The sequence below is a fragment of the Musa acuminata genome, chromosome BXJ1-5, assembly GCF_036884655.1.
Source record: "Musa acuminata AAA Group cultivar baxijiao chromosome BXJ1-5, Cavendish_Baxijiao_AAA, whole genome shotgun sequence".
Taxonomy (NCBI): domain Eukaryota; kingdom Viridiplantae; phylum Streptophyta; class Magnoliopsida; order Zingiberales; family Musaceae; genus Musa; species Musa acuminata.
Genome location: NC_088331.1, coordinates 1,448,894 through 1,461,910, shown reverse-complemented (window position 1 = coordinate 1,461,910; position 13,017 = coordinate 1,448,894). Strand labels below are relative to the sequence as shown.

At 36.4% G+C, this 13,017-nt stretch overlaps 1 protein-coding gene across 6 annotated transcripts; it reads right to left on the bottom strand.

The window, feature by feature from the left end:
• Positions 1–2,276: 2,276 nt before the first annotated feature.
• On the bottom strand, positions 2,277–12,970 carry LOC103983545 (septin and tuftelin-interacting protein 1 homolog 1). Of its 6 annotated transcripts, XR_001978142.2 has the most exons (5): positions 10,259–12,970; positions 4,759–4,951; positions 4,596–4,663; positions 4,289–4,376; positions 2,277–3,057 (listed from the first exon to the last, which is right to left on the bottom strand). XR_001978142.2 is itself a non-coding variant. In XM_018826511.2 (2 exons), the coding sequence occupies exon 1, from the start codon at positions 12,820–12,822 to the stop codon at positions 10,261–10,263; it is 2,562 nt and encodes an 853-aa protein (XP_018682056.2). In that variant the 5' UTR covers positions 12,823–12,967; the 3' UTR covers positions 2,277–4,376; positions 10,259–10,260. The 6 variants fall into 6 exon arrangements, 1 of the variants encoding a protein (XP_018682056.2); XR_010513166.1 differs by having other exon boundaries at positions 2,277–4,376; XR_010513167.1 differs by having other exon boundaries at positions 2,277–4,376; positions 4,764–4,951.
• Positions 12,971–13,017: the final 47 nt, after the last annotated feature.

The window sequence follows — 13,017 nt, the reverse complement described above, 5'->3', positions numbered from 1 at the left end:
AACTTGCAAGATGCCGAAGACGAGTTTGTATTTGAAGATGATAAATTAGTTGTCTTGGATGACGATTAATTCATGATAAATTCAAGTTTACATTAATCAAACATGATAAATGACATGATTTCATAAACTTGAATTAATCAAACTACTATAAATCGATTTATATTTCTTTTATTTATGATTATTTACTTATTATCATTCGCTTCGTACTTAATATTAATTAATCATATTTTAATTTTTCGATCGATCTTTAAAATTTATTATAACACTAATTTACCCTCTTCTCAGGTTCTCGGTATCATTAAGATCCGAATAAATTCGATTCACATCAAATTTATAAACACCTAACTCGGTTTTCGTTCTCCTCCTCTCTCGTACTTTAATAAAACTTTCACACTATAACATGTTCTTGAAAAAGATTGTATTGATTTTTTATTTTAAAATATTTACGATATTTATATCAAAATTAATATTTTTTGAAAAAGACATGTAAGTTTATTTTTGAAAAAGATACGTAAGCAAATGTATTACAATTTATTTTCGTTGCATTTTTTATTTTATAATAAATTTAAGTTTCAGTTTATTTTTGAAACGAATGGATGTACATGGAAATGAAGGACACTGTTTAAGCAGCACATCTGTGGTCTTCAATCAATCTTTTTTCTTTATGATTCATTCAAGTTTGATGCATTCAAGTTTTTATGATTCATGTAAGTTTATCATGTTTGATTAATGTAAACTTGAATTTATCATGAATTAATCGTCATCCAAGACAATTACGTCTTCAGATATTAATAATTTGATATAATTAATTATATATATATTCTCTCGAACTTACAACAATTTACTATCAAAGTACTTAGTTTGTCATATAGTGCTTCGGGTTGTGAGCAAAACTGAAATATCTTTGAGCATATAAGGATCACTAAATATTTTTATTTTAATTAATTTATTTATTTAAATAAACGTATTAATATATTTTTAAATTATATGACATGACAGATTCACTCGAAGAGAAAAAAATCGGTTAGAACATCAACGATTGCACGATCTTGTTTACATAAAGTATACTCAAACTTTAAAGACTCATCATGATTTATAAAATAAAATTAATTCAATCTCATTGCAAGATATTAATGATTCAAATGAGTGATTAGTAAAAGAAATGAATTCTAACTTGCAAGAAGCGGAAGACGAGTTTGTATTTGAAGATGATAAATTAATTCAAGTTTATGGAACCATATCATTTTTTTAAAACAGACTATGTCAATTTTCAATAATGGTTTACATAATAATAGTATAAAAGGATAGTGACGTATATAAAATATTTAAATATTTAAAAAGATTATTAAAATTTAGTGGAACAAACATGTTTTTTTTTTAAGTAGGAAGGATATATATAAAAAATTCATCTGACCATTACAAATATTGAAATACACAAGATAAAAGCAATAAAAATAATTTAGATATTTAAAATTGTATTTTATAATTCATGTTACCATATGAAAGCAATAAAAATAATTTAGATATTTAAAATTGTATTTTATAATTCATGTTACCATATGAAAGCAATAAAAAAATTCATTTTTTTCAAATTCAGCACTAATTAAAGTATTGACAACATCAGAAAAACAAATATTTCCAAATTCTTAAGGGATTTGTTAAATTTTGGAGCTATTTTTAAACTTGGAAGGTAGATATTAAAAAATTCATTTTATTAAACAAATTCAAAGTATTTCAGATGTTTTATAACTTAATTCATAGTTACTAATTTCTCACATGCTGCTTTCCATTAGAAACAGTAATCACATCTGAACAAACACAAAGAATCACAGGGACTCTTCTCCTCTTACATGTCTCTCTGTCAACTAAAAGTATTTATTTATGGATGCTAAAATTATGCTGCAACAAAAAAAAAAGAAAATCGTGTGTTCTTACTATTTATAACTTAGAACTGCAACTGCTGGTTAAAGATCAAAGCACACAAAATTGATGCTATCTAGCAAAAAGGATATAACCACAATTTTGATAAATTTGAATTAATACATAGTGTAATTGGTTCCGATAATGATTATTGTTCCTTTATGCCGAATTCCAAATTATCAGAGCCAGATAAAAAGAGAAACTATATATGCATCAAGCAAAAAAGAATCAAAGTCACCATAAGGCTTTTATTATCTTCTTTCTACATCAAAGCGGTACACAAACAATAAAAAAGAACAGCTAGTTAAAAAATATAGGCTGATGCTACAATATCTCAATACATATTTTGATATAAATGAATACCAAAGGTTGATGCATCAAATAATTTTAGGATTTGTATAAAGTGATCACTTGTTTGATTGTATGTATATTATGAATCCCCAGTATACAAATATACCTTAAAAGGAAAACTCCCTCAAAGACATGTAAACATATTAATACATTTGAGGATCTTGAATCAACTTCAACAGATCTATCATTCACAATTTGAAGCAGCTCAGAACCTTACAGCATGACAAATTACATCTCAATTGTAGCACTAATTCTATTACCCTTCATATTCGTGAAGACAAACCTATGAGACAGTCGTCTCTTTAGTTTATTGCAGCATCAAATGGAACACATGCGATGTTCCATAGAAAGCAAATTAAGCATATTTATCAGATTCTGGTGATGATTCTATCACAATAATTGTTAATTCCGTGTAACTGCTAGTACAAAATTTATATTCAAAGAAAATATATCAAAACATCCATGGGATTCCAATAATGATTCTGCTATGCTATTTCCATGTAGAGACTTATGCTACAGTAGTAGTCGATGATCAACAAGTTCACAGATTATTCATCTCAAGACTGAAACGAAAGACATTTTATAGCTCTACCAGATATATCATCTACACCATGGTGAGTGCAACTGAACCATAAAGCTACAACTTACATAATTCGTTTGATAAATTAAATTGCAAATGTTTCACACAAAAACTTACTAATTCCTCGAGAAATTGACACCTTAAATGAGGCTTCGAGAGCTTCTTAATAGTTTTCTTCAATTATATTATGCATATGTTCTTAAATCCTGTATAAAAACACGAAACAATAATCAAAGAGCAAACATCTAATGATTAAAGACATGGATACACTAGGGATGTTCAAATTGAATCGGAAAACTGAATCAAATCGGAACTGAACCTGTTCAAAACCGATTGGGTTAGGATCGATTCACCAATGGTTCAGTTTTAAAGACTATAAATAGTTTTGGATCGAGGGTACCTTTTATTAATTTGGTTAACTGATTCGAACCAAATTTAATTTAAGAGATATCAATCCGGTTGAGTTTACTATCCTAAGCTCTTAACCGGTTCAAACCGATTAATCAAACTAGCCCAAAGACCCAATTTTACAAATGACATGGGCTCAATTTTACAAATCTTGTTGTGTCGCACAACTGAATCAAAATTTCAATTTGATTCAATTGAATTGAACCTGCTCATTTGAAATATATATATATATATATATATATATTATTTAAAATTATAAATTGATTAATCAAATCAGATTAATCGATTTTGAATCGATTTGAGTAGGTAGATCCATATCGGTTCCAATTCGAACTACCTTATTTAAATCGAATCGAACCGAAAAAATGATTTAGATCGATTTAACCCTTAACAGTTCAATTCGAATTGATTTAAATACCCCTAGTACATACTAAAAAAACATAAGCCTACAGAAATCAAATCCTGCCCCTTAAAGTCTTTCTTTTAGATAGCAAGCATCCAACATATTCTTTGGTTCATTGTTTTCTGCAAGGTTAATAAGAATAACTATATATGTCTTATGTTTGTGTATAACTGGATCTATGACACTTAAGTCAATTGCTTTTCAGAACCCTTAAAATTATACAATAATAAGAATACATAAGGGTTATTAATGTTTATCACCAGAGCTCAAATCAAACAGAGAGTAAGGTAAGGTCTCGTAATCATTACAAGTGAAAAATAAAGAAACTTAAATACAATAATAAGTCAACCGTGTTTGTTATTTTAATTTTTTTTAAAAAATGACATAAAATACTCACTCTATGAGCTCAGACCAGGATTGTGAATTCAGAGGTCGTCTAGAAAATGAACAGGTTTTATCTCAATTATGATGTGCTCCTATCAATGTTCAAAGGAGAACTCACATGGGCATCCAATAAAATTACTTGTGTGAATGAGAAACAGAAGTATGGAGACTTAGAAAAGGAAGCAAGATCTATAACCATCTATATACTTTTTTGGTTACCTTGATGCTTATTCTAACCATACCTGTAAGACCATAAGAGCGTGGAATGACCAACTTGATATTTGCTTCCCCACAGATCTTATCCAGATTTATTAACGAAGTTTCCAATAGCTGTCTTGCAAAAAATTGAACATAGCATCAGCCAATAACGACTATAAAAGGTTCTCATAATTCAACATAGAACACAATTTATAAAACTTAAACTACAAAAAAATATATGAAATGATTAGGATGCACAAACCAAAATCAGCCTTACATTGACGTAGCAATGTGGAATAAAAGCTATAATAAATAAATAGATCGCTCCCTACCTGAGAGAAAGTCCATTACCTGCATAATTTGTTTAACTCACAGGTCTCGGCAGTAAGAATTCTTCCTAGTACTGAGGATCTCACTTGCTGCAGGTCAAAAGATTTGAGTGAAATCAGACAACATGCTTTGAGGATGCATCTTTCTTGTGATGGGCAACTAAAGTTATGCAGGTCTTGTGCACCTTGCCTTTGCTGATGATGATGGAAAGCAGACATGGACAGCGATGAAAGATGTCAAGGTTGTCAAAGTGGGGGACCGAGGTGAGGCTAAAACAACACAAAGTGTATCTGCAATAAGATCCTCCCCTTCTTCTCACTGCCATGGCCTACTGCTAGTTTAATGCAGGCAATGTGGGGGTGAGAAGAATGACATTGCTGAGACAGAAGAGAAACCTACCATGAGACTTCGTATTCTTCAGAAATTAATCAAGACAAAGAGTGCATTAACCACCATAGGTTGACAGTAATGGAGAACACCAAAATAATAGGATTCCTGATTCTTCTCAGTAAAATTTGTTTTTAAGACACACGATAATAAAGCCTCATTTACTTGCATCATGTAGAATGTCAACTTATACCCTGTCAAGATAAATTCTAATATGTACTTCATGGCTCAAACAACCATCAGATTTCCAAATAACCCTTGAAAATCCTAAAACCTTACAGTGTTCCCTAAAATATAACACATTCTGTAAACAATTGAGTGGCAACATATTCACATGAGGCAGCAAAATTGATGCATGTAGAAGCATACAAGTCAGAACATATTGAAACACTTATTCTACAGGAAGATAGAAAAAGTCAAGCATGGCAGCTAGCACTGAAATCAGACTGACATCACAGTTATTTACTTTAGAACAGTGGCATATCCAGCAACTACCCACAGCCCAGCAGCTACCAAGTCATGTAAATGAATTAAACCCTTCACTTTTACTATACCTTATTTATAATTAAAGTTACACAAATTACATGAGCTTAATAGATTTATTGTTGAAACTTACAATTGCAGCAGTTTCATTCCATTCCTTTGCTTCCAATGAATAAAACAGTGATTTAAAAAGCGATATGCGCCAAAAGGCGTCAAGGTCCAAAAACGCCCGAGGCGCTAGGCGCTCGCCCGAGCAAAGCGTGACGCTAAAATATAAAAATATATAATATAATTAATAAATATAATTATTTAAAATTTTAAATAAAAATATACTATTAAATTAAGAAAATCTAAGATACAAAATCACAATGTCACATTAAAAAAAAATTTCAAAATTCAAAACAATAAAATTTTACATCAAAGTCATTCATCATAATCAATATTATCGTCATTTTCACATAAATCATCTTCATTGAATTCGTCCTCTTCCTCTTGTCCTTCGACTCCTTCCTCTTCATCAAAATATGTTTCATTTTCTATGTCTTCAACAATAGCAGGAGCCGAGCTTAATGCTTTTGCACTCATTTTTCTCTTTGTCATCTGTCTTATATATGCTTATAATTCTCCAGCACTTGAAGCTCTTGCCACATCTTCAAATACAAGTTCGTTTTCGACATCTTGCAAGTTAGCACTCATTTCTCCTACCAACCACTCATTTGAATCATCAATATCTTGTAATGAGATTAAATCAATTCTATTTTGCAAATCATGACAAGCCTTTAAAGCTTGATTATACTTTATGTAAACAAGATCATGCAGTCGTTGATGTTCCAACCGATTTCTTCTCTTCGAGTGAATCTGTCATGTCATATAATTTAAAAATATATTAATACATCTATTTAAATAAATTAATTAATTAAAATAAAAATATTTAATGATCCTTACATGCTCAAAGACACTCCAGTTTCGCTCACAACCCGAAGCACTATATGACAAACTAAGTACTTTGATAGCAAATTGCTATAAGTTCGGGATGAAATTTCCAAATAGACTCCACCATTCAGCTGCAAAATTTATGTTATTATTAGCAATAACATAGTAACATAATACATATGAAATTAATTATATCAAATTATTAATACCTGGAGACGTAGTTGTCCTGGATCGAACGACCATTGAAATTCCAAAAAGACCTTCGGCATTTTTATATAAAGATAATTCACGAATAATCTTATCTTGAACCTCAAGGCTGGAAACTAATCTTGCAACGCACTGATATGACCCATCCAAAACTTCTGCATCAAACCCAACAGATTTAATCTTATAAAAGAATTTATGGTTCAAATAATATCCTACTGTATGTAAGGGACGATGAAGTTGACAATTCCATCTTTCGTCAATGATTATAAAAATTGTCTCATATTTTTCTTCATTTTCATTAAAAGACCTTTTAATCGTCTCCTTTGCTCTATCCATAGCCTCATAAATATATCTCATCGCAGGCTTATTTTCATTATCCACCAACCGAAGGACTCGAACAAGAGAGCCCATTACCTTTAATGTATAAACTACATGATTCCAAAAGGATGACATTAATATGATATCAGTAGCCCTCTTGCCTTTTGCTTCTTTTGCCCATTTGCTTGTCAACAATTTCTCAGAGGTAAACATGTTTCTCAAATTATGTTTTTGACGATGCACGCTCTGTAATATCAAGAATGAAGTAGCAAATCGGGTGACACCATATCTCACTAATTCTTTGTTCCTTGTAAATTCTCTCATCATATTCAAAGCCCCAATATGATTATAAAGAAATCCAACAACAAAAAATGCCCTTTCTAGGGTTTTCTTGATGTCTAAGATCTTTCCAATATCCTCCAACATTAAATCAATACAATATGCTGCACATGAAGTCCAATATAAGTGTTGTCTTTTTGTTTCAAACAATTTACCTGAGACAAAGGATAACAAAAATGATAAGACTTAAGAGTTTAACACATTTAATTGAAGATAAAATAATTAAAAATTCAAAAGATGAATATTACCAGCTAATACATAGTTACTTCCTTTGTCGGTTATAATTTGAACGATATTTTGTTCTCTAATTTCTTCCATGAAGTTGTCAAGTAAATCATATATCTTGTCTCTAGATTTTACAAAAGATGAAGCATCTATTGACTTCACAAACATAGTCCCTAAAGAACAATTAACCATAAAATTAATTATACTCCTGCGCCTCCTGTCAGTCCAAACATCTGACATAATAGAGCAACCATGTGTTTCCCATGATTCTTTATGACCTTTTAGTAAGTCATTTGTATAATTCAACTCTTTTTGTAACAATGGAACTTGCATATCATAATAACTTGAAGGTTTTAATCCTGCACCATATCTTCCAATAGCTTTAATCGTATCCTGAAAACTGTATACACGAGTTGTACTAAGGGGAAGACCAGCCTGATAGAAGAAGCGAGCAATGTGCTGAATTGTTTTTCCTCTTATTTCTTTATCACAAGCATCACTTATATTTGTTTGTCTAAATTTTGATCCTCCTGCTTGCCCTTGTTGCTTCTGGGATCCTTGAAACATATATAGATCCATCGGTCCTTTTTTACCCTTCTTAGTACTCATAACTTCTTTTCCTTTTTTGTCGTATACTTTTTCCCACTTGGGTTAATACTCATAGAATAATCTTCTTCTTCATCCTTGAGATGTTTAATATTGCCTTCTGGTAAATTCCCGTAAGATTCATTCTTTTATATCTTCTTTTCATTCATATAACTCAACAACTCTTCTTCTACCTCAGGTGAACACTTTTTGCAAGCTGCTGCATTCTTGAAATTTCCTACTAGATGTTGTTTTGCACGAAAAATACCACCTCTAGTAGTCTTATCGCAAAATATGCAAGTCACTGCATTAGGATCTTTCGGATCCTTTATATAATTATACTTCCATGCAAGATCTATTTTTTATGCCATTGAAGACTCTATTGAGTTGCTCTGTACACTTGTCATTTATCCTGAAACCTAACAATAATTTCAAATAAATAAAAATTAACAGTATTAAAATCAAAATAATATATTATTAATCTAATAAATACAAATACATTACTGTTACTAGTATACTATTAACACTATACTTTCGAAAGAGGAGAAGGAAGAGGAGTGTAAGGGAAGACCGAGGGTGCAGCGACAACGGTAAAAGTGAGCAGCGGTAGCGAGAGCGGCGAGCGACGACAGTGGCAACGACGAGCAGCGGGAGTGGGAGCGGGAGCGAGTAGCGGTAGCGGGAGCGGCGAGTGGCAACGAGCAACGACAGTGGTAGCGTGAACGCGAGTAGGGTTAGGGTTGGGCAGCGACAGCTGATATCGGTGCTTAGTTGGTTCAATTGAACCAACTAAAGCACCAGAGACCGAACCAGACCTAAAACGCTGGTTCAATCGCCTGGTTTAACCCAGGCGCTCGCTCGAGCCCAAGCGCCAGGCGCTTCGGGCGAGCGCTCAGGTGGTGCCTCTTTGAAGCACGCCGCCTAGAAGTGAAGCGAGGTGCTCGGGCCTCGCCTCACCTCGCCCGAGCACCTATTGAAATCACTGGAATAAAACATAAAAGGAAGAAGTGAAAGTAGATAGAACGACAATTTGACTAATCCTTCCAAACTTTTCATATAAACAAATTACTAAAGAGTTTCCTCAAACTATCTCCACTTATAAACAAATGTAAATAGAAATCATCGTAAGATAGTAACAAGAAACTCCAAATATGAGTCAAGGTTAGACACAGTTTGATGTTTTACCCAACCAGACAAAATGAGCGGTACGTACTAGTCCGAACAGGACCATCCCCACTCAAGTATCCGAATCATAAAAAAATAAAAAGCATACCTTAGGGATACTTTAGGCTCGCAAACGCTAACCCTCTTCGCTCCAAACACCAGCCCTTAGCGTTTTGCCCCACGCAACAGCCCGTTGTTGCCTGTCATACCTCACCAAGCAGTATTCCTTATCCTCTTCTCCTCCTATTCTTCCTTCCTCCTCCACAACCTCTGCTAATGTCTCTCCTTCTTCCTTTTCCTCCATCACCTCTTCTTTTCCTTCCACTTCCCCATCCTCTTCCTCCACCTCCTCTTCTTTCTTCTTCTTCCTTCCTCTTCCTCCATTTTCTTCCGCCTCTGCCTCCATCGCCCCATCCTTTTCTCCTTCTTCATATTCAAAACACCGGACGAACTGATGTATCATGTGTCGGTGTATCGATAATGGATCCACGGTGCAAAACAATGTTCCCTGAATAGAACCACTTGAGCACCAATAAATTTCCCATTTTCTGATTTATTAAGTTACAATAACCAATGGTGGGGATGAAAAAATAAGATAGTGGTAATTTAAGAGGATTCTTAGGAACAGTTATAACTAGGGTGCCAAATCACTATCATACATAAGCTAGTGAAAATCATAGCTCAAACTTAGGTTTTAGCAGCAACAGCAAAAACAAAAACAAGCCTTAATGTCCCCCGTACTTCAGTTTTAATCAAATCTTTAAAAACCAAGAATAATTTAGGGAACAGAGAAATAATAAAGCTGTACATGAACAATAAGTACAATCATCAAGGAGCATGTAATTATTTAGCACAAGGATGAATCAATTTCCAGTTAAATTCATTTGGCATATATTCAAGGTAACATAAGAATGACAGCTAAACTAATTCAGGCAAGAATCCAAAAAGAATGAATAAGCAACAACATCATCAGCTTCATCCATTTAACTACATTACATCAACTCATCAAAAGACATTAAAGCATCAGGATTGTAAGGGAGTACATTCAACGACGAGCGGCATTCTGATGCATCTCCAGCAACTGTGTGAGCGATACAGCACTCCATCTCTCAGTTCCCTCCTGGACTTGTGCATAAAGCAGTTGCTTCACTGAGTCTATACAAATGCTTACATTGCCAAAGCCATATACAGGGAGACCATTATAAGATCTACCAACTTTGGGTAAGAAGAGGAGGCCTTGCTCCATTGCATAAGCCTCAATAGATTCCTTAAAGCTCATTTCATGCACACTGGCCATACCATTTACATGGACTGATGAATAAGCCGCTGTCTGCTGCTGTGCTTCAAACTGTCGCTTTTCTGTAGCTCTTAGATAGCTGACATTCTCTCTAGCACCAGGTTGCACCACTTCCATGCCTTCTACAGCCTGGTTCATCATATCCAAACCTGCACTTAGGAGCATTCGAATCCGCTCATTGGCTAGTAGTTCTGCTGGGAAGAGGCCCTTCCAACCCATATACCACTGCATAACTTCATTGTAGTTAGGATTTGAGCACAGCCAATGATATAACACTTGCTGCCACTTGCTGAAGAAATCAACCTCCAACATGTGAACCATATGGTGAATTGGGATCACAGATGCCCACATCATCACCCAATTAAACTGATCTAAATTCTGATTAGCTGGGTTCACTTGAAATTCCTGCAGAGCAATCCTTAACTTTGGAACAATATACCGCACCATCAGATCCTCCCAACTAGCTGCATCAAAAACATCCTTCCATGGAGAAAGTACAGCATAAGCTGATGCATCACTTGCATGCCAAACATGAAGAACACTACCTAGCTTGTAGTGAATTGTTTGGTATAAGGTCTCCAATCTCTGTCCTAGCAAGGGGAGCCATGGGTGAACCCAAACATGAATCGGAACAGTCTCTCGACGTGGATCCCATGTCTCAACAGCGGCCGTTAGCTTTGGCATAACCACATTCTCCAAAACTGACTGCAGAACCACCGGAGGCAGTAACCTTTCCCATGCTTCCAAAAATCGAAGCATTGGCTCTGGATCCCTAGCCTGCCATGTGTTAGTCCCCGATATCCTCACTGCAGGGAGAATAACCTCGCTGACCAGCTGAGCATAAGGAGAAGCAGTCGAAAGACTTTCGGAGAAATCATGAGGTTGATCCCCTTGCAACAAGTCCCTCCAAGATGATATAAGACTCATGCCATGCAAGGGATTCTGCAATGGCTCCCATCCTTGAAAGACACGGAGCAGTAAGGGGTATGCAAATGCACAGGCAACACACGAGATGTTGCAGAGCTTGTAGTCCTCCCTGAACCTCTCTTTAATGTCTCTGAATGTAGCCAACAGTGAATCAAGTGTCAGCACCCCTGACAAGTTATCGTCTTTCACCCTTTCTAATACTCCAGCAATCGTCTCCATCACTTGTAGCTGCTGCCTCTGTCTCATCTCTTCCTTCAAAATCTTCTCTTTCTCCATCTGCAAGCTAACCACCTTCTCCCTCTCCCTCCTCAAATCCCGATCAAGCTTTTGTATGTCAACCTCGGTAGAGTCCACAATTAGCCTCACATTATACTGGAGCTCAGGCATGGGCACCTCATTCTCTTTCATCTCGTCCTCGGCATTCAAATTCTCCAGACTCATCAAAACCTTAACTTGTGGTCCCCTCATATCAAGAACCTTCTGGACAACCTCGATACCTTGTTCCTGCTTCTTGGCAAGCAGCTCATCTGCTGTCAAAATTTCAACTTTCTTCTTCCCTTGTTTCTGCTTCAACCACCTCTTTTCCTTTGAACGTCCGGGCAGTACTGAGGAGGCCGCCTTCTCCTGCAGTGGCTCATCCAGGGCTGGCAATTTGGCTTCTTTGTAGTCATTGAACCCCATTCCCATGTTCTTTGGACGGAGCTTCGCCTCAATTGGGGCAACAATACCTTGCTCATTCTTCCCCAATCCAGATCCTTCCTTGTACCCCATCATCTTCATGAGCTTAAATCCTATGCCCTTCGTGTAGGACTGGATCTTCCCAATCTCGTCCGCACCTGAAACGTCCCTTTTCCCGAGGGGTTTCTTGGCCGTCTTCGATTTCTCTCTCTCCCACTCCTTCTCCTTCTCCCGTCGCTGCGCCCCTTCCTTGATTTTCCTCCCAAAGGCCGTCGGGAGGAAGCTATCCTCGTCCTCATCCTCATCGCCCTCGGGCTCCTTTTTGTCGGCCCGGAACCCTAAGCCATATCCCAGCCCCTGGCTAAGATCAGGAGCCTCGGCGGCACGGTTACCCTCCTCCTTGAGATCCCGATCGATTTCCTGGTTGGGCATGACGGTACCGGTAGAGACGAAGCGTACGGGCTTGGAGAGGTCGGGCTTGGAGACGAGGTCCCCCTTGCGGCGCTTCCGGGAACGGCGGCCTCCGCCACCGTCGGAGTCGGAGTCGCTGGATCCGGCGGCGAAGGCACCGTAGATGACGTCGTCTCGGGTCTGGACGGGGCGCTCCTTCTTCCGGCGATAATAGAACTCGCCGCCGATCCACTCACCGCCCTCGTAGTCATTCTCCATTCCGAACCGTTCCAGCCCCTCGTACTCGTCGCCCATGGCGAGAGGACTTCTCAACGCTTCCCTTCTCGGGACTGGTCTTCCCGGAAGAAACCCTAATCCTTCAATAAGCGGAAGCAAACGAGGCCACGAACCAAGCCCTAATTCTTCGGGTATGATTCTAATTCTTCGGGTAGATTTACTTGCTCGCTCCACCGACCTCAGAGGCAGCGGCAATAAGCTACTTTTACGAGG